At 36.5% G+C, this 22492-nt stretch overlaps 2 protein-coding genes across 2 annotated transcripts; both read right to left on the bottom strand.

Annotated features, from left to right (window-relative positions):
* Window positions 1-6718: 6718 nt before the first annotated feature.
* On the bottom strand, window positions 6719-10287 carry fam89a (family with sequence similarity 89 member A). The gene is made up of 2 exons (XM_051875593.1): window positions 9886-10287; window positions 6719-7800 (listed from the first exon to the last, which is right to left on the bottom strand). Exons 1-2 carry the CDS (start codon window positions 10135-10137, stop codon window positions 7525-7527), a joined length of 528 nt encoding a protein of 175 aa, XP_051731553.1. The 5' UTR covers window positions 10138-10287; the 3' UTR covers window positions 6719-7524.
* A 3813-nt stretch (window positions 10288-14100) lies between these two features.
* sprtn (SprT-like N-terminal domain) lies at window positions 14101-21906 on the bottom strand. Its single transcript, XM_051874841.1, has 5 exons — window positions 21357-21906; window positions 20995-21094; window positions 19672-19800; window positions 17962-18253; window positions 14101-16427 (listed from the first exon to the last, which is right to left on the bottom strand). The coding sequence occupies exons 1-5, from the start codon at window positions 21662-21664 to the stop codon at window positions 15349-15351; spliced, it is 1908 nt and encodes a 635-aa protein (XP_051730801.1). The 5' UTR covers window positions 21665-21906; the 3' UTR covers window positions 14101-15348.
* Between the last annotated feature and the right edge of the window lie 586 nt (window positions 21907-22492).

Below are 22492 nucleotides of genomic sequence, written 5' to 3'. Positions count from 1 at the left end.
AAGGATCTCTGTTTGTCCGCTTCACAGATCAGTATTGTTTAAGAGTAAAATGGCACGCTAAATAAGTCCTGAAACGAAGTTATCCAATAAGTAGAGTATGCACGATTGGGCTCCACTCAAATTTCAAGTCAATTACTTTAAGTCATTCTTTGAATACTTGTATCATGTTTTTCAGATGCTATCTGGGTACATTTCACAAAAATTCTACATCATTTTCAGTAGTGAGTACAAATAAGAAAAGTTAAAATATGGCTGCATTCAATTCCACTTATATAAAATAGTTTTTTTTTTTTTTAATGCATAATTCCATTTCAGGATGATGATTGGTCGATAAAGCGTTCCAGTCATGCTAGGATACACATTCAAATGATGTAACAGAGTCGGTCTCCCTATTACACTCTTGAATTACTTTACGTATTTGAATAATTTCCAATAAATTTTGCATTTATTATATGCAATATATATAGAGAGAGAGAGAGAGAGAGGCAAACTACTAAAAACAGGGATATATTTTAACAAAAAATCAGAGGTACAAAGTAGCAGAGGTTTTGATAGGAGTTTTGAATTATTTAAATAACTCAGCTGGTTTTGATTCATGTGATGTGTTAACCACAGTTCTGTGCACAAGGATATAATTCACTTAAAACTAATTTTAAATTTTCTATGAACAATGAATACTCATGCTGAACTAATTCAGCTTGTCAGACAGATATTGAACTCATTTATTGAGAGGCTCACTTAATTTAAAAAAAAAAATATATATATATATATATATATATTGTTAAAACTTAAAATGATCACCAGTTACATGACTTAAGATATATATTTTTGTATACAATAATATACATTTCAGGAAATAAATATATACGTTTCAGCAAATTTCAAATAAAAAACAGCGTTTATTTTAAATATAATCTTTTGTAACATTATAAATGTCTTTACTGTCACTTTTGATCTATTTAATGCATCCTTGCTGAAAAAAAGTATTAATTTCTTTAATTTCTTTTCAAAAAAATAAAATTCTTACTGACCCCAAACTTTTGAATGGTATTGTGTGTTACAAAAGCTTTGTATTTCAGATAAATGCTGTTCTTTTGAACTTTCTATTCATCAAGGAATCTTGAAAAAAAAAGTACACAACTGTTTTCAACATTGATAATAATAAGAAATGTTTCTTGAGCAGCAAATTGGCATATTAGAATGATTTCTGAAGTAAATCTGGAGTAATGATGCTGAAAATTCTGCTTTGCATCACAGGAATAAATTACTTTATTCAAATAGAAAACAGTTATTTTAAATTGTAATAAATATTTCACAATATTACTGTTTTTACTGTATTTTTTAATTAAATAAATGCAGCCTTGGTGAGCAGACGAAACCTTTTTTTAAAAAAACATTAAAAATCTTACTGATCCCAAACTTTTGAACGGTAGTGTATATAATATACTATATACTAAAACTAAAATATTAAGAAAACTTATTTTCCTTAAAATAAAATAAACTTTAACTTGAAATATATATATATATATATATATATATATATATATATATAATCTTTATTATTTCTTTATTTTGTTTCAGTTTATGAGTCTGGAAAAACATGAAGGTGGGTAAAAGATAACAGAATTTTCATTTTTGGGTGAACTAACCCTTTAACAAAAAAAGGGTCTACATTCATTTTTTCTAACTAATAACAGATGTATTGGCTTCTTTACCATCTTCTCTGCTGCATGGGCAACACATCTTTCCCTTGTTGCATTTGGAACAGGAAAATCCCTGGTCAACGTGACGCGGACGCATTCAATAAAGATTACGGTAATCCGACTCAATCTCCTGAACAGGTGCTTAGGCCCAAACTCAGAGGTGTGGATTTCTATTTAGAGATTTAGTGCACAGCAATAAAACACCCTCATATGGAAACAATGAAGACCAACATCTAGCCTCCCTTTAGCTGAAGAGCACTGTATAATTGTATCAGTACTGACACAATATCCTATTAAATGTACTGAGATATCAAGTTAAAGACAGTACAGTTAGACCTGTGAGCAGTGGAATATCATAATATCATCACTGGCCTGCAGCTGTGTCTAGATCGCTCAGACTCACAGATGTTATTCATCTCCTCAATACATGGCATGATCTTGTGACTTTTAATCCCATTGTCATGTTTGTTCCTGCCAGGTCAGGGCAAGGACTCGGTGTTCTGCCCGTTAGTAATATGCCAATTAGTGCTGGAAACAATTCAAACAGCAACTACATGTGGTGACCAATGTCACTGTAGCATATAAAGCAGAGCATCTCTGGCTATGTTCACACACTAGCATACTATACTAATAACTTACTATAGCTACAGCGTATAGCCTATGTTTATGATTATAGCAAAAAGGCCTTGATTTTACATTGTGTTTTATGTTTGTGCAGCAGTTGTCCATGAGGGGCTGTCGCTTTACTTTCGTTTTGTGTTTGTTTAATTTGATAAAGTGTTGAACGTTCTCCGGTTCCCGCCTCCTTCTTCCCTGAGCCTTAAACATTGCTACAAATACTTTCTCAATACTTGCAAATTGCCTCTTATTTTTTAAGAGGTCCTATTATGCTCATTTACAGGTTCATCATTTTGTTTTTGGGGTCTACTAGAATATGTTTAGTTTACATCATTTAATGTTCAAAAAACTCTATTATTTTTCTTACAATTTACATTGTTGCAGTACCAGTTTTTACTCTCTGTCTGAACACTCTGTTTCGGTTTCTTTAAAACTTGCCTTCCAAAAAGCACAGTCTGCTCTGATTGGTCAGCCGGCCCCAGTCTGTTGTGATTGGTTTACCGCTTAGAGCATGTGTCGGAAATGTAACGCACCTTAACATAACTGGTGAGTATCAGCTCCGGAGGCTTCTGAGGCACTGTAAACATTATTGTAACTACACTAAATATGGCGTAAGTTTTGCTGTATCATTTCAAGCCTGAGTCCGATAATGACAGTTAAGAAGAACAAGCTGATCAACCTGAAGCACTTTCACAAGCATGACTTGTGCAGGGTTGGAAAAAACAGTGGCTGTGTTCGAAATCAGATACTCTCTTGAGTAGGTACTTATTTTGAATAATTACTTTTGCTTAGTGCTGAATGTGTGTAGTATAAATGTAATCATAATAAATTCGCCATGTTGTCATTGTCATGTGACCTACCAGCGTCAATTGTGTCGCTTCACTGCCATTCACAAATCCTCTCCCGTGGTCTCATGGTATAGTAAAGTGTCTATCATATGCGCACTTCAGAATCTTACCGGGTCATACTGGTCATTTTTTTGCCTATTCTTTAATGAGTACTGTGAATTCAACCATTCTTCTTTTGTCACATACAGTTTTTCGCCTACTATATAGTAGGGAAGTATGTGATTTTGGACAGAGTGTCTCTTGGACATGTGACAACACACTACTAACACAACCAGGCACTGCCACTTTTTTCTGTATGCCTTGGTAGGAATTATTTAAATGACGAATAATGTGACGTGTACATTTTTGTGGAAATTAACTCTACAATGGAGGCTTTTCAGGGAGTTCAGAAACAGTGTTTACTGGTATAGAGAATAACTCCCTTTGAAGTGACTTTGTGCTTTGTAACATTGCAGACCTTTTTCATCCTCAAACAGCAACATTACACACTAAAGAAAGTAGAAAATTTAAAAATAAATAAATAAATAAATAATAGGATCCCTTTAAATATAAGTGGTTCCCATTTTATATTGTCTTTAACTACTATGTACTAACATTTAAAGGGGTCATATAATGCCGCTTTTACAAGATGTAAAAAAGTCTCTAATGTCCCCAGAGTGTGTATGTAAAGTTTTAGCTCAAAATACCCCAGAGATCATTTTTTATAGCATGTTAAATTTGTCACTGTTTGAGGGTGAGCAAAAACGCTCCGTTTTTGTGTGTGTCCCTTTAAATGCAAATGAGCTGCTGCTCTCAAGAAGAGGGCGGAGTTTCAGGAGCTCCTGTTTGCAGCTCTGATTAACATTACCTCAGGCAGACTCATTGAAAATGTCAGAAACTGTTCAGCCTTTTATGTTCAAACCGGAATCGGACAGTGATGGAGAGACTCAAGAGGAAGTGACAACATGTAGAATGCAACAGGACGTTTCTGAATGGTTAGTTGATGAATTTATGTAGCTGATGTGGAGTTAACCATCTTAAAGTTACTGATTGCATAGTCTGTCGTGATAATCTATAAATCGCTCGCGTGGAAACTGTTGTAATATGCCTACAGAGTCAGAGAATATATGCTGCATGATGATAGAACAGGTATAGTTTAGTTTAATTACGGTCATCTTGCTTTTATGACATGCTATTGCATTACGTACTGTATTGCAATAACATGGCCTCACCCCCTTTGTTGCGTGTTCTCGGGGGCAGGGTTTATGTAAATTTTAGGGTTAGTGATGTCACCAACCCGGGAAGAAGCTTGTTGTAGTCCCTACCAGCCGTTTGTTGTAGTCCTTGAACAGAGATTTCTGTAAAAGAAAATATCTACCTTTGCTTTGAACTTTGAACATCCTAACTTTGCAGATGTTGTTTATGCTCTAACAGCAACATTACACACTAACTAAAGTTAAAAAAGTGAAATCGCAATGAACCACCCCTTTATATTAATCATTTGATACAATTAAGTTATTGTGTAACATACGTGTTTTTACATTGTACTTATATTTAAAAAAAATACCTGCATGTAATTACAGCTGTAATTAATTTATATATAATTACACAGTTATTACTGTGTAATTATACTGTATTTACACATAATTACACAGTTGACCCTTCCCTTACTCCTTCAACCTAACCATACCACCAAACCTGTCCTAATCTTACCTGTATCCCACCTAAATAGCAGCAAAAGTGTTTTGCAATAAAACATGAACACAATAAGTACACTGTACCTAAATTTTATTATTATTTTTTTTTTTAACTTAAGTACATAGTAGTTAAAGACACCTAATATAAAGTGTGACCAGTAAGGCAGTCCAACATTATTCCACATAAACATTTCAAACAGTAATATTTTATGTCACACACGTGACCTCATTATGTTGCATGTTTAATTCAGCAAGTGGTATCATGTTATTATCTTGGAAATAAAATGGTAATTTTGCGTTTTTAATCCAGATCTGTGTATAAATGTCTTAACATTTAGCAGGTTGATCAAATAAAAAAGGATATGGAAGGTTGAATCGAGTACATTGCATTATTGGAGATGATATTCCATGTTCAATGTTCACATATGTAGGTCAACCTGAAAATCTATGCATACATAAAATTTGCATACTGTGCTGCATACTATATACTGAAGTATAGTCATAATGAGTACACTATGCACAATATGCACATTTCCAGATAAATGACTTAAACTAATTTTGTCAAAGTAGTATAAAAGAACTCTATCCCACAATGCAATGCACTCAATCTGTCCTTCCATTTCCAGTGTGATGGATGAAACTAGATCAGATCAGCTGCAATTTTTAATATCTTGATAAACAGGCTGCCAGAAGTGAAGATATTTATATACAAAATTGCATTAAGATGCAAATTAAACAAGATAACTGGACATCTGAATTAAGCAGTCTGAAACTTTTATTGCGGGGTTGTCTATTCTTTCCACTTACTATTATATATATTTACTATATAAATATATAGTACTATATATTTTTATATGTAGTACTTTTGCACTGTGTAGAACATTGTAAAGTGACAGAAAAGTAGCAACAAAAACGCTAAAGGACCATACATTATTATATTTATTTTATATAGCTAACACACACACAATAAAACACAAAAAAGGGATCATTCCTGTATCAATTATCAATTCAAACACATCTGACAACTTTGAAAAACATACAAGAACATGGACTGACCAGAAACATTAAAGTCAAACAGACAAAAGCCATCTAACAGAATAATGTACCATCTTTGTATACAAAACAACTGCAGAAATCATTTCACAACCAACCACAGAGATCAAACGGGCCAAAAATTACTTTTACTGACTTCTATGCAAATTACGAAATCCGAGCGGAAATTTCCGAGCAGGATCACAGCAATAAATCACCACAGGGTAGAAGATAATGAGGCGGGTGGCGAGGAGACATTTTCAGGGTGGAACGTTCTGCTGTTAATTAGAGGGTCTGAAATGGATGTTTGAAGATGCTGGATGTAGATATGGAATTATATGATAAGAGAGGGCCAAAAATGGCAAAAACACCTGGATTCAAAGCCGAGGTGTGTCAAGGCACGATGTGTGAAGTTCAGTGCTGCTTTTGATCAAAGCACCTAAAGCCTTGTGGTTGCATAACAAGATCCTTATTTTTTTTCTCTCAAAATTGAGCCAAATAAGAAGGTTATAAATTGGAATAGTGTTAAAATTGAATCAGAAATGCTGGGAATTATAAAAAGCGGCTTGATTGTGTCTGCTGGTGTGAGAAAAAAACATTTCAGAGCTCAAAAACACAAGAGGTAGAACAGATTCTCTCTCTGTTAATATTAATATTCTTGTAGATGAAACATCTCTGAAGATTGTCAGTTCTCAGTCAGAATTAGATGATCCATCATGATGCACTTTTTGAATTCCAGGCATTCGATTCACCATCAAGAAAATACTTACATTATGGCATGCTGTGATAACATTCAAAATATGCATATGCTGCTTTTTTTTGGTGGACTGATGGCCATATGTACTTGCTAAAACAAAGTTTATTATCTCACATTTTGAATACAGGTGACCTCATGGTCACTTGACATTTGAGCAAAAAGACACATGATGATTCTCCCGTGATATGCACTGAGAGGAATTTCAAGTGCAATGGAAGACTGAATCCAAGCAGCAATTATAAGGAAATAAATAAAACATCTACAATACATGATCTAGCATAGGTTTACATAAGGTGGGAAGGAAATGTTATGGAGCTGGTTATCGATTTACTTACACAGTATATAGATATGTTCATAATGAGTTACATAATACAATAAGAAAACTGGAACATTGAGTTTTGTTTTGGTGATGCTGTCACAAGCTCTTTGTGCTGGTTATACCCTGGATTACATGTCAGCGAAGAATAGGTAGCATTTCCAGCATATTCAGAATTGATATTTTCAATAAAAACAAACCCCTGTTTCCTGTAAGCACCCAGCGAGCGACTGCTCAGCGAGAAATAAGACTTTTAGAAATCCAGAGGGGTGAAAAGTCAAACCAACGTCTTGAAATTCACCAACATAATTTTAAGCATTATTTACTGTAAACATCATTATGAAATGATATGCTTCTGCCCTTATAAAAATGATCTTATAAAAATTTCCGATGTTGATTAAATCAGGAGAAAAAAAAAAAAATACTATGTAGTATATTATACAATAAATAATAATCATTTATATTTCCTATAGAAAGAGTCTGCTGTAAAACTAAACAATGCCAGCAAACTAAATTATGGCACAGCTTGTTTTTATTAACGAAAAAAAAAAAAAAAAAAAAAAAGTCAAGCATTTTATATTGTGATATGGAACGAGTCATGTATCCAGCTGTCCTTGGATGTCCCGTTTTTAGGAGATGTATCATTTCCATCTGGCGTTTCGGTTGGCGTCATACCGGATTCAGTATAATATTCCTCATCTTCATCGAAATAGCTGTTCTCCATTCCATACGGTCCATCTGCACTGGACACAGCGGAGAGGTCCTGGCAGCTGCCTTTGTACTCCTGGATGGACTCGTGAAGGGACCAGAGCTGACAGAGCAGGGACATGTCCTGCTGCCGCAAACCCACCTGCGCAAACACAAACTGTAATGAGTACATACAGAAAGATCAAAGAGACAACAAACTGCATACTAGAACAAACATTTACTTTGAAATCTACCTGTGGTATTTAGCAAAGTCATATAATGTATATTTTGTGATTGCATTCCAATCCTTATGTTTCTCAAGTTTAGCTTTGTTCTGACATTGTAATGGTTTGATCTTTTCTCAGTGATTGTTAAAGTGTTACAGCAAAAGGTAAAGCAATACACTTAAAAATAGCCGAAGGACCCAAAACAGAACCTGTTGTTTTTAAGTAACATGTCTAAATCGAACTTCTAGGCATCACAGATAAGAAAAATATCCATATTTAACACATTAATATCCATATTTAACAAGTAAAATATCTAAATTCCGCAAGACCGCCTTCCATATTCAACTTACAAAAAAAGCCTAACTGACGTCGCATCAGTTACGCTGTTTTCGTAAGTTGAATACGGAAGGCGTAGGATGTTTAGCCTAGATATTTTACTTTATAACTTGTTACATATGGATATTTTTCTTACAAAAATGCATTGCTTCGCTTCAGAAGGCCTTTATTAACCCCCCGGAGCCGTGTGGAGTACGTTTATGATATATGGATGCACTTTCTTCAGCTTCAAATAGGTGGTTTCCGTGCACTGCCATTATAAAGCTACGGAGCGTCAGGGTGATTATTGATATAACTCCAATTGTATTCGCCTGAGAGAAGAAAGTCATATAGCTACACCTAGGATGGCTTGAGGGTGAGTAAAACAGAGTAATTTTCATTTTAAAGGGAACTACTCCTTTAAGAACATAAAAAAAAAAAAAACATTTTTGTTTATCACAGGTGCTTTTTAAACTTTCAAACTGAACATTTTTAGTCATCACAGACTAGTTCTTAATGTACAAACCGAACATTTGAATTGAACATTGTTGGATATCAAAGTGTTCAAATCATTCAAATCAAACATTACGGTCTCGTCTAAAAAGAATGCTTTGAACAAGACCGTAATGTTCGATTTGAATGATTTGAACACTTTTGTGATAACCAACAATGTTCAATTCTAATGTTCGGTTCGTAACTTGATGCCCAAAAATCACCTTGATATTTTTTTATTTGAATGTTTTAAACACTGTAAATTCCCAACTACAGTATGTTCAATTTGCATGTTCCGATTGCGCCTGTGATGAACAAATAACTTTGGTTTTCTACGTTATCATCTTCCCTATGGTGGCCAAATATGTTCGATTCGAATGGTCGGAAGTAGTCAGTGACGTTCAAAGCATTCGAAGCAAACCTTTTTAGGCATCGCAGACTAGTTTCGAACATTCGAATCGAACATTTTTGGGCATCAGAGGGAAGTTAACTTACAAACCAAAGTTATTAGTTCATCACAGAACATGCAAATCGAACATAGGTCGGAATTTACAGGAGTGTTCAAAACATTCAGATAAAAATAATAGTTGAAAAAGTGATGTTCAAAACATTCGAAGCGAAGATTTTTGGGCATCACAGTAGTGTTGCCTGTGATCACAGTGTTCAACACAGGCGCTATCGGAACATTTCAATCAAACACGGTTGGGAATCACAGGCTGTTCAAAACAATCAAATCATGCCTTTTTTTCAGGGTCATTTAAAGCGAACATTTTTTGGGCATCACAGGAATTTAAAGCATTTATATCGATCAGTTTTGGGCATCACAAGCAGGTTTCAAATGTACGATCCAATCGTTCGAATCTAGCATTGTTGGAAATTCGTGTTCAAATCACTAGCAAAACATTTCGAGGATTTTCGAGGATCACGGTCAAGTTCAAAACATTCTATTTTTTTTTTTTTTTTTTTTTTTGGGCAATCACTTACTAGTTTCGAACATTCGAAAAGAAAGGGCAGGCGCGTTCAAATGAACAAGTTCGTAAACGAACTTTTAAATCCATTAGCGTTCCAAAAAAATTTCTATTGGCTCCTATGATGTCAAAACATGTTGTCTCGAGTCGTTCGGAAGCTCACTTTGAGACACAAGCACTGACAAGTTAAATGAAACGCCTGCAGTCAGGAGAACAGCTGTTGCCTACTATTCTGTACCCCCTTACCATCTCTTTTCTAAGCAAAGCCAGGGCGGCATCCAGGTTTGCTGGTTTATTCGCCAGCAGACTGTCCGTGTTATTCCGTCCTCGGCTCAAGTCATCCTGAATCATGGTCTTCTTCACATACATCCTCTCCATCTCTCTCCACGACCCGCCGCTGGAGTTGAGCAGTCCGCTCAGGCTCTTGGGCAGCGGCGGTAGACCCTCAATACAGGCCAGCATGCCGCCCGCTGCTCCATTCCCAACCTTACCATTCATACTAACATTCACAAATAACACGCTTTGCTTACAGACGGGAGTACAGTAACGGCATGTGATAATTTCCTTAAAGACCTTTACACTCCAACGTCGAAAACCCCATGTAACAGCCACCGCTCCGAACAACACCTATAATCTCTAGGCTAGAACTCGCACTTCCTGTCGTTTTAAAGAGACCCAGAGCAGACTGGGCGTGGCCGCCAATGACGGACAGGAAGGTCATTGAATATTCATGAGAATTAAGTTCTGATTTAATCTTTTCTTCTGATCAAAGCACAGCCAGAGCTATTATGCGGTAACCTACATTTTCATCGCATGTAGCTATATTATTTGGATTTGCTACTGACCTGTTTTTTTTTTTTTTTTTTTTTTTTTTTATAAAAAAAAAACAATAATACAAAAATAAAAAATTGTATTCTGTTTTCAAAAACTGTTAAAAGATACTTCTATATTATATTAACTTCATGAAGTGTTAAAAAAAATAAACACTTTTATAAGTACAAATGTGTTGCATCTATGCTGTTATATTCCAATTTAGCACAGAAATTTTGATTACTGGGTTAAAACCAGATCACAGTTCTCTAATGGCAGCTCAGACCTTGGCTTGAAGAACACATGGGCAGGAAATGGCCAGATGAATTGACTCAGGGTGAGGTCAGGGCCGGAATCCCAACACGGAACAAAGGTGTCAGTAGCGGGCAGATGGTGACCACGATCAGCCACGGATCCGCCCCTCTGACACAACACACCCAGCTGCAGCTGGACACAAAGCATTGACATGAGGCCATTACAAAGACAGCATGTGCACACAGACACACAAAGACAGCTCAGATGCTGCTAAACTTCCCTGACTCCTTTAACATCCAATGAACTGAATACACAAACTAACTAAAAGACTGAAATCCCCAATTTGGCTGAAACTGTTATCTGTGTTTGAGACTCCTGAGAACAGTGAGTTGCAAAAAGATCTGACCACAAGGACATTTTGTTATGTTAAAGAACAATGTGGACCCAAACAATTCCAAAGCAGGCTATCCATTCTTTACTAGTTCTTGTGTAATTTCTCTGTTCTGTACCACGTTGTCCACATGAAGTGCCTTACTATGAATGTTATCACATGACTCATTCATTCATTATATATGTCAATTTACAGTACATGGTCATGCCTTCATCATATATCCTAATGTAACTGAATTGTCCTCCAGGAAGTGACTAAGTGGCTGGGGAAAAAAACAGCTCAGACATGTTTTTTTTTTTTTTTTTTTTGTGGTATTAGCTGATTTGTGTCGCTGTAAAACATTTCATCCTGTTTGACAAAATACAAAATATAAAGAAATATTTCTGATAATATGCATATCGAAAGATTAAAATAACACCCTTACTCAGTGTTTAAAGGGATAGTTCATACAAAAAGGAAATTTATGTCATTAATTACTCACCCTCATGTCGTTCCAAACCCGCAAGACCTTCATTCATCTTCGGAACACATAATTTAATAGTTTTAATAAAAATAATGCAGAGCTTCCGTGTTCTGCGTCCGAACGCTGACTCTGTATTGGCCGGCTCCTGTGTCAGCATCACACGCATGCGTCGTGGTGCTCACGAGAACAGCGTCGGCCAATACTGAGCTGGCGTTTGAATGTAAACACAGAAGCGCTGCATTGCATTCACTGCGTCAACTGTGTAAGAGATTGACAAGGAAGAGGAAAAACTGTTGAATAAAGTCGTTATTTTCGGGGGGTTTTTCTTGTCACTTCATAACATTAAAGGATTAGTCCACTTTCAAATAAAAATTTCCTGATAATTTACTCACCCCCATGTCATCCAAGATGTCCATGTCCTTCTTTCTTCAGTCGAAAAGAAATTAAGGTTTTTGATGAAAACATTCCAGGATTATTCTCCTTATAGTGGACTTCAATGGTCTCCAAACGGTTGAAGGTCAAAATGACAGTTTCAGTGCAGCTTCAAAGGGCTTTAAACGATACCAGACGAGGAATAGGGGTCTTATCTAGCGAAACGATCGGTAATTTTCTAAAAAAAATCAAAATGTATATGCTTTATAGGCACAAATGATCGCATCACAAGTGCTTCCACCAGAACGCGATTCCGTATTCTTCAAAAAGCTTACGCTGAATGTCCTACGCCTTCCTTATTCAACTTACGGAATGAACGCGGCGCCAGTTCCGTTTTTTCCATAAGTTGAATAGGGAAGGCGTAGGACATTTAGCGTAAGCTTTTTGAAGAATACGGAATCGCGTTCCGGTGGAACCAGAGCTTATTTTGTAAGGGGCTGTTCACACAGAACACATTTTCGTACTTCACTGTTACGTTTTTCCATTGTTTTTCTATGCAAGTGCTGTAAATGGACGTGTTTGACAGTTGCGCTCACATATTTTGAAGCATCTTGCCCATGACAGTTCTAAAAAAGCAGTGCTCAAGGTAAAAGTAGTCCAGCTTTTAAAAACCGTGTCTCTAAACCTTGAATTTATATCATCTACCCTGCTACCCTGTGTCTTGCGTTGTTGCATTCCACTGTGCTACTTTTCTATTGATTTTCTATTTAAACATGCGCCAGATGGATGTCTTTGACCACTGCGCTTGCATCTTTTGCAGCGTCTCACACGTCGTTCTAAATTGCAATGCTGAAGTTAAAATTAGTGCTGTTAAAATCGATTAATCGCATCTAACATAAGTTTGTAAATATATATATATATGCATGCAGTGTTGGGGTAATCAGATTACTTTTTTCAAGTAACTAGTAAAGTTACGCATTACTTTTAAATTTACCTCAAAATATCTGAGTTACTTTTTCAAATAAGTAATGCAAGTTCCTTTGTTTTCGTATTTATTGACTGACAGCTCGTGTAAACATGATGGTTCTTCCAGACTAGTTCTAGACTAAATGTGAGCATACATCAGTGTTGCCAAGTCCGCGGTTTTCCTGCGGAATTGGGCTACTTTTACACTGTTGCCGCTGGTTTTTTTTTTTCATGTCCACGCATTGAAGCGGCCCCAAATAACATGATATTTAGCCCCTGAAATGTGAATTTAACCAGGGGAACCCTGCCAAAATGCGGATTTTACCCCCCTTTACCAGGAGACCACCCTGAAATGCTCTTGGGCTAGTTTTGAGTATCAATTGGGCGGGTTTTGTTGTGAAAACCTGGCAACCCTGGCATACATTTACTCGTTTACTTCTTCACCTGCGATCTATTCTTCTGTATTCCAGAATGGCAGCACAGCTTAAAGTCTTGTTTGTTTGAACTGCGCCCTCTACTGTAAAGGCTTATTCTTTTCACTTTTGGTGCAAAAGGGCCTTTACATTTGCCAAAAATTGAACTTTTTGTTGTTACAAAAACAAACAAACGAACAGCCCAGCCCAGATGAGAAAAAGTAATGGAAAAGTAACATAACACATTACTTTCCATAAAAACTAACTTTTTTTTTAGGGAGTAACGCAATATTGTAATGCATTACTTTTAAAGTAACTTTCCCATATATACACATATACATATACATACACACACACACACATTATATATTTACAAACTTTTGTTAGACTTTTTCAACTTTTTGTTGTAACTTTTAAAAACATGTCTTGAAATCTTGTGTTTTTTTTCCTTTTCTTTTTTTCCTTTCCACTGCTTGCATCTTGCGGTTTTTCCAAGTGTGGGTATCTGCAGGTTGGAGTAACAGTCGTGACGAAAGGTCTTTACAATTGGTCGCGAAAGCTGCCTGTTAGGGGCAATTCACAAAATTACCCCACACCCTAAGTCTTTATCCTATAAAAATACATCCTTAAATTACAAACAAGTCTATACATTTTTTAAATGTTACAGAGTTCAAAAGGTACCAAAATTGCCCATATGTAAAACTTGGTATAAATATATATATATATATATATATATATATATATAATTTTTCACCATCTAGAGTGTTTCAAGAAGACAAAGGGATACCAAATTAATGAAGTGAACATTTATTTAAACAACAAAGTTAACAAAAGCAACAGTCAAACCTAAATCAGGCACAATTTTGAGTTTAAAACACGATAGAAAATCCAATCAACATTTAACAAAAACAACACACAAACATTTAAAACCACTTAATTAACTTCTCAATTTTATATTAAAATAGAGTATAAATCAATATAAAACCATTTTTTAAAACAAAAAGTCTGGCCCTAAATCGGCCAACAGTAAATTGTGCAAAGTTTTCACTCCCAACAGAGAATGATGCATTACCATCACAGTTTGCCTTTATCAGAACCTGTAGTGCATGTTGGAACCGCACGCATACATTACAAATTACGTCACCGATGCCTGGAGCATGAAAACACTTAACAAATCACTGCGTCCTGCAGGTAAATCAATATTATGCGCTTGGGCCTATAAGTGAACCACGCCAAAAGTAACATCTGCGTGTTCTAGGTGTAACATGAGCGGCGTGACATCATCATCAGGCATTGTTTCCTCTAAGGTGGGTCGCTGGATTTGAAACACAACAATACATCATGACTATTATTACATCACGAGGTGTTAACCTGCACACCTTAATATTCACATCTGGGTGGGGTTAATTTTTGAATGTGTGCATTCCTCTAAGGCACAAAGTATATGTGAATTTTTTATGCAGAAGGTGGGACAAGCTCCGCCCCCACTCATGGGACAACCTGACAGAGCTGTTATTGATGACACTGAGATGAAAGCGATCTTGCAAAGCCTGATCCGGCAGAAAAGCTAAGCACATCTAAATCCCACAGCGGAGAGCCAGCACGTGCAAAATTCAGTACTGCTGAATCAGCGTGAACCGCGGACATCAACCCGCACAAGGACAGTGACGTCTCTTTAAACCACTCACTCAGTTTCAACTAAGCTGTCAATCAGTGCTGACCACGCCCAACATTCTTGCCATGATGCAAATGCTCTCTTTTTACAAAAATGAGGTAGATTAAGCCAGTAATTAGATTAGTACAGAATGAAATGTGGGAAGTTTTGTGAGCTATTGTTCTGCTAAAGACATACATTTATTTTAAGAGCTGTGACTTATATAGTTATTGCATTGGAAGACAATTTCTCAGCACTATGACATAAAATAATCTTTCTATTTACAGCTATACCTGAGTTTTAAGCAAAGGAATACCATAGAAAACACCTCTCCTAGCTTTAGTAAAGCCCTATGGCCTTCTACTTTATGTTTAGATTGTCTAGATTATGACAGACAGGAATCTAAATGTTGATTAATTGTCGACTCAGGTACTTTGATGTGGCACACAGGGCAGTGGACGGTGATTTGGACTGGAGGATTGTTTGCTTGCTGATCCCAGACTGCAGGCCAAACGGTGTCTCCGACCTTCTCTCTCTGCTGCACTGCGGACGTGGCAGACTCACCGACTGTCCGCTGGAAGTAATCAAAGATATGTTCAGAGTTATGGTCTTCCCATGATCTTTTCTTGGCTCCTGAAGGCGTAGTCCCCGATGTCCGGGGGCTGCCAATGGATCTTGGGCTTGGAAAGTTGGATTCAGGCTTTCCAGAGCCTCCAAAGTGCTTGGACCCTGAAGTAGTTGAAGTATGTGAACTTTGGGGACTGCCAGTGTTTCGGAATCCTGAACTTGCAGCATCGGACCCTAGTTTTTGGTTACTTCCGAAGAACTTAGAAACGTAACCTGGTGTGCTAGCTGCAGACTTTTGGGGGCTTCCAAAAGCTTTTGACTTTGAATCTGGGAATTCTGTTTTAGCACTGCTTCCAAAATATTTGGAGAGGTTCGACTCTGTAGAGCCAGGCTTTGGCCCTGTGGTGGTGGATGAATGATGGTTATTGATCAGGCTTGTTTTGGCACTAGATGAAGATGGTCCATTACATTTAGCAGGGTTTGCTGCCGTGGCTTCTGTGTCAGGCTTGGAGGAACTGGAAGCACTGGCTGCTCTCTCTGGAGATTTGAGGACTATGGCCTGGAAAAGATCTCGTACTGACCTCTGCTTGCCTCTTAAGTCATTGCCTTTGGAAATTCTCACAGGCGAGCCATTGACGTTGATAAAGGCATTAGTATTGCCAACAGACTTCTTGCGGGGAACATTCGATGCACCTGAGCCGACTCGTTTGAACAAGTTTGTCTCAAAGGGCCGTAGTCTCGGAAGGAGTGGAGAGTCAGGAGGAGAGACCAGAGGTTCGGGTTGAGCTTTGGGAGGACTCTGACTCTGCTTGTTTGTGGAAGTCTGCATGTTTCCTCCAAGAATAAACCCTCTCCCACTGAATGGAATGATATTTCTGATGTCTTGTGAGCCAGAGCCTGCAACAAAATACATATTTGATTGTCCAGAAATGCATACAATGTGGCACTATCAAAACAATGCTCTTTGTAAAAAGTAGCCTGACATAGCAACACTGGCTCAACCAATGGCATTAGTTTGGGGTGGGACCATCTGTTCATTTGACCAGTGGCGGACAGGGGGAGTGTTAAGAAAACCTGAGGTGCGTTCCTGGCATGTAGGAATTACTGCAATTACAAGATTCTGACTTAAAAGCATTCATGTCTTGTAATTACAACTTGTACAACTTCAATTTTCTGAGAGCTCCCACTTGTACAACCTGACCTCTGTAACATCATGTGGAAACAGTGAGTCAAAATACTTGTTTAATAATTCCTATAAGGAATTAAAGGGATAATTAAAGGGATAGTTCACCCAAAAAAGATTTTTTTCCATCATGTACTTACCCTCGAGTTGTTCCAAACCTGTATGAGTTTCTTTGTTCTGTTGAACACAAAAGATATTTTGGAGAATGTTGGTAACCAGACAGTTGACATTGACATCCATAGTATTTTTTTTCTTACTATGAAAGTCGAATGGCTACTGTCAACTGTTTGGTTACCTATATTCTTTAAAATATCTTCTTTTGTGTTCAACAGAACAAAGAAACTCATACAGGTTTGGAACAACTTGAGGGTAAGTACATTATGGGAAAAAATCATTTTTGGGTGAACTATCCCTTTAAATCTCAGGTATACTTTTCTGCGTTCCGCTCCGTCTTGCGCACAGTTCAGCACTGCGCCCAGGCCTTTCAAAGTACACTCCTTGGCCATGCGCACACTATCTAGTGGACCATTCTTTTCGAGTGCTCAAATCACTTGCTGTTGTCCACGCGAACACAAAAACTTGGCTGCACACGGACGGTGTGCGGACTGTACAAATGACAGAAAATACACCACGTCAACAGTCCGCGGGGTGTAGTGGTAAAAATACTTAAGGTAAATATACTTTCGGCTTTAATGCAAGAGTCTGGAAAAAAAAAGAAGAAGAAGAAAAAAAAGAAAGACAATACAATAGTTAGTAAAGAGTTTAATAACTATCTAATGTCTGGCTAAATACACTATAAGTTTCTTAATAAGGAATCTGCATTATGTCTGTTATTGTTGTATTGTGGTTTTGTCTATTGATTACTCAATTCAACCCAGATTCATTTTTGCATTTATAGTGTTACCAAAGCATACAATACAGCATCGAGTTAAACGTTAGTGTTGTCGTCTAGTAATTATGGTAATTACGGCATGGCGGGAATGCAACTCTATTTGAAATTTTAAACCGTATTTGAAAAATCATTATTCTAGTAGAAGTAGTGTAGAAATTGTGTGAAAAAAAAAAAAAAAGTTCAGAAAGTTCAAAGTTCAAGTTCATTTTTTTCTATATATTTTTTCTATTTAGCATTTGCTCTAAAAGATGGTCTAAATTGCTTTTTAGAGTTATTTTTTTAAAACTATGCACATTTGTATGAATAAAAATCCATTTATACATTGTTTAATAATGTGGTAATAGCGAATGGATCACCTGTTGTGCTTCTGGGAGGCCTTGAATCCTTAGAAGTCTCATTGGAAGGATTATTGTCTTTCTTTTTGTCGGTTTTGCCTGTTTTCCCATAATTCTCTGGCTCTTTGATCTTGGTGTATGTTCCACCGCAAGTCCTTTGGTGCTCAGCCCACCAGGGGTCTCTGGGCGAGGGAGGTCTGTTCATTGCACGCTTTACGTAACCAAAGAATGGCCGGCGATTCTGACAGGGTCCATTGCAGCGCCACCAGTGCTGCCTGTACACGTCAACCTCATCATGAAACGAGTGATATATCTGTGAAAAGAGATGCAATACAGCACAGAGATTGATGTCATTAATGTTCATAGAGTCCAAACCTCTAATTCATTTCAAGTGAGAATACTTTCTCAACAGTCATTTATGAACACTATTCATTTATAGCATATTATACAGATGTATAAGCTAAGCTTACACTGCAGTCTTCAGGGTCATGGCATCCTGGACACAAATATTTTAACGATTCATAAAAGATGAATCACTGTCTGGTCAACTGAGATTTTGGTATGGACATAAAGGTTAGACCATGATTTTTAGCCAGTACTACAGCACACTGTGACTCCATGAGTATATATTGGCACCGTTTGCTGTTGGGATCTGACAGGGCATTTGTTCCTGGAAACTGTGACGCGTGACTTCAGACGGGTTAGTTCACCCAAAAATGAAATTTATGTCATTAATTACTCACCCTCATGTTGTTCCAAACCCGTAAGACCTTCTTTCATCTTCAGAACACAAATTAAGATATTTTTTTGATGAAATCCAAGTTTTTTGTATCCCTCATAGAAAGCAACACAATTACCGTCATTCAAGGTCCAGAAGTATATATTTATATACTTTTTCTTGCAGCTTGTTTCCTTCATGTTTTAATTCCATTAGCTATAGAAAACCGGCGGTGCACCTTGCATAAACCATTGTAATTATTGGTTTATTTTATATTTATAAATTTTGGGGTTTTTAAGAATGCACTGACAGGGGCCCCTTCACAAAGTTTTGCTTAGGGCCCCCAGAAGTGTAGGATCGGCACTGGTTAAAATAGTCAACGTGACTGCAGTGGTTCAACCTTAATGTTATGAAGCGATGAGAATACTTTTTGTGCACAAAAACAAAGCAAAAATAATTACTTTATTCAACAATTTCTTCTCTACCCTGTCAGTTTCATATGCAGTTAATGCAGCGAACACAGTTCGGACTTCACAAGTCCGAAGGCCGGCTCAGTATTGACCGAGGCTGTTCACGGAAGCACCACGGTGCATGCGTGTGATGCTGACACAGGAGCCGGCCAATACTAAGCCGGCGTTCGGACGTAAATACGGCAGCGCTGAACTGCATTCACTGCATACAAGTCTGACAGGATAGAGAAGAAATTGTTGAATAAAGTCATTATTTTTGTTTTTGCGCACAAAAAGTATTCTCGTCGCTTAATAACATTAAAGGGTTAGTTCACCCAAAGATGAAAATAATGTCATTTATTACTCACCCTCATGTCGTTCTACATCCGTGGAGATATCAAAAATATCTTAATTTGTGTTCCGAAGATGAAAGAAGGTCTTACGGGGTTTGGAACGACATGAGGGTGAGTAATTAATAACAAAAATTTCATTTTGGGTGAACTAACCCTTTAACAACTGGATATTGTTTAATTATTTGATCTGAATATCAAAAACGTGTCTTACAGTGATGTGGGTGCCGCTTGCTTGGTTGATTCTGTCCATGTGTTTACAGAACTCTGGTCCGTGACCATCTCGATCTCTGTTGTTTTGAGTCACAAAGAGAAGAGCGTGGATCATCTCATGAAGAAGAGTCTGTGGAAAGAAACAGTAACATTAAAATAAAGCTGCAACTGATCATGAAATACATTTAGGGCACTTTTTTATTTTAAATTTTCCTCAGGTAAAGTTGTAAGGTGGAACAAGTTATTAGATTAATTACATAGGTTTCAAAAACAAAGCATTTTTTTTTCTTTAGATTAGGGTGCATTGTTGCATTGTAAACAATAAGACCAAAAGCGTGTATTTATTAACCCTGTAAAGGCTCACATATGAAATATTATAAATCTATTTTTTGCATATGCAAAAAGGTTTGCATATGTGTTTTATGTTGAGTATCATATTTGATACAATCAGGCTTTTATGGTTCATATAGCCATAGTACATATGATATAGTGAGAATACGGAGTTTACAATTGACTCAAGGAGGAAAAATAACACCTTAATATTATTCAGAGGCCCAAACTGAGCAAAAATATGCAATTTATATGGCTAAAAAGTAATATGATATTATGATAGCTTGTAAGGTAAATCAATGAGATTTTATAACAGTATGGCAGACTACTTGCATAAAATGCATATAAAAATCAGTCGTCACTATTTATCTCCCAATATATATCCCAATATCCCAATATGTCTTAGTAAGATGATTATTTATATGCTTAGTTTTAAAGCCAAAGCACTGTAGTAGTAGTTTATTGTAGGGGGTGTGTGTGTGATGATGAAAGATGTAAAAGCATGTGTTCTGAAAAAAGCATGTTGTAACATACTTGATACAAACATTTTCTCATGATTTAAAAAAAAAAAAAAGATTATATATATTATATACATACACACATATACATACTATATATATATATGTGTGTGTGGATAATCAAGTAATCAAAGTTTTTTAAATCCAGTAAATATTCATCTTGAAATATTATGATTACAATTTTAAAGTTATTCTTACATTATTTTTTAAATATCATTAAAGATTTCACAGCACAAAGACGTGGCATTTTTTTTTTTTTTTTTTTTACAATTATGCTAAAAGGCCTTTTTCTTGCAAAAAAAGGATAAACTATCAATTGGACGACAGAAATCAAACGACATGTAGAAGATTGTGTGCAACAGGTTTGTCAGTAAAGTAAAGTTTAGAGGCCTTAGATATTATACAATAGGCTTGGGTTAAGATTTTTTTATTTTTTATTTTGACATTAAAAATGAAGAAAGTCACATTTAACCAACCTGTACAAGATCTTTTCGGGGTCTGAGCTTCAGGAGTGGTTCACTGAGACGAATAGAACATAAGCCTCCTCTTCCCTCATAAGAGCAAACACCAGCACATCTGAGGAAGTCCAACATTAGCCAGTAATTAACATGAGTCAAAAACATCTATCTATCTGTCTGTCTATCTATTTATTAATTTATGTCTTTTTATCTGTCTGTCTAACTATCTATCTACCTGTCTGTCTGTCTATCTATCTAAATATCTATCTATCTATCTATCTGTCTGTCTGTCTTTCTGCCTGTCTATTTATCTATCTACCTATAGTTTTTCTATCTATAAGTTTTGCTGAGCATCATACAGAATCATTTGTGAATCTTACAGTGTCATCCGCGGACTCCACTTCACCTCCACACCGCTGAGTTTCCCCCAGAAAAACTTGTCGTTAAACTGCAGGAACATGGCTCTTATGTCTGGATTGGGGTCCAGGGTCTCCCACGACTCATCCACGATGGACAGCGGTCTCTCTGGTCTGGCCTGAGAGTAAGGAATCACATCCATCAGACCAGAGGAGTCAATTTTACGCCTTTTACTGGATGGACAGTCTTCATCACTCCATCCAACAGCCGATGTCTCCTGATCAAACTGCTCTTGTAAACGAAGAGCGAGTAAAAAGTCTTCATCCTCCATCTTCAGTCTGCTTTAGTAAGAATAAATTAACTGGATGACAACATCAACCAGCACAAAACCTCCACATATAACCATTAATCACGACCAACGAAACTTCCGCTTTATACATTAAAGGGTTTTGTATAAAGTTTGGGCTAATCGTAGGCTTTCATGAGTGTGACGATAATGCTTAACGTCTAAAATTTTTTGAAAGGATACTGTCAGTGCATATCCACTAGAGACCTATGAAAAAATAATTGTTGGCCAATCATAAAGTTACACAGTGTGGGGAATGCTGGGAAATGTATTTCTATTTTTAGATTTTACAATGTTACGTTATATGCACGAATAGGGGATATGAGGGGATATATACAACATGCTATATCCAAACAGATACAATAGAATTACTAAAATAAAATAAAAATGAATGCAGGGTTACGTTATTCTTATGGAAAATGTTGACTATTCAAAACAGTTGCACGGAGTTGATATAGCTGCACAAACAACAACAAATAGTAGAATTAATAATTTGATATTTAATTATTCACTCCGATATTGAAATTTGGAGTCTTATGCAAATATTGTCCTTATCAAGAAGGTGATTTCCTCAAGGGTAATTTATACATTTTACGCTGTTAAACACTTCCTACAAAGGAAGCGGCACTTATTTTTGGTCTCGCTGTTTTACTCAAATAGGCATATTTCAAGATATGTATATACTTTAAATTTGTGAGCTATATTTGCCATAAAGAGTATGAATTAAAACATTTGTATGGTGAATATGTGTGTTTTTTTAATCAAACTATTTATTTGTTTACTTATTATAGGCATATTAACATGGACAACAAC

Source organism: Ctenopharyngodon idella, chromosome 20, assembly GCF_019924925.1.
Source record: "Ctenopharyngodon idella isolate HZGC_01 chromosome 20, HZGC01, whole genome shotgun sequence".
Taxonomy (NCBI): Eukaryota; Metazoa; Chordata; class Actinopteri; order Cypriniformes; family Xenocyprididae; genus Ctenopharyngodon; species Ctenopharyngodon idella.
The sequence above is the reverse complement of the archived record's forward strand: the minus strand, read 5'-3'. Positions and strand labels throughout refer to the sequence as shown.

Bases quoted from the DNA above. Each gene is read 5' to 3' on its own strand.
- fam89a (XM_051875593.1), bottom strand. From the start codon at position 10,137: ATGAATGGTAAGGTTGGGAATGGAGCAGCGGGCGGCATGCTGGCCTGT. The intron at 7,801-9,885 runs GTAAGGGGGTAC...GTGTTTGCGCAG, and splicing joins CTTTGCTTAGAAAAGAGATG to GTGGGTTTGCGGCAGCAGGA.
- sprtn (XM_051874841.1), bottom strand. From the start codon at position 21,664: ATGGAGGATGAAGACTTTTTACTCGCTCTTCGTTTACAAGAGCAGTTT. The intron at 18,254-19,671 runs GTAAGACACGTT...CTCTTTTCACAG, and splicing joins CAAGCGGCACCCACATCACT to ATATATCACTCGTTTCATGA. The intron at 16,428-17,961 runs GTGATCCATTCG...ATTTTGTTGCAG, and splicing joins GCCTCCCAGAAGCACAACAG to GCTCTGGCTCACAAGACATC.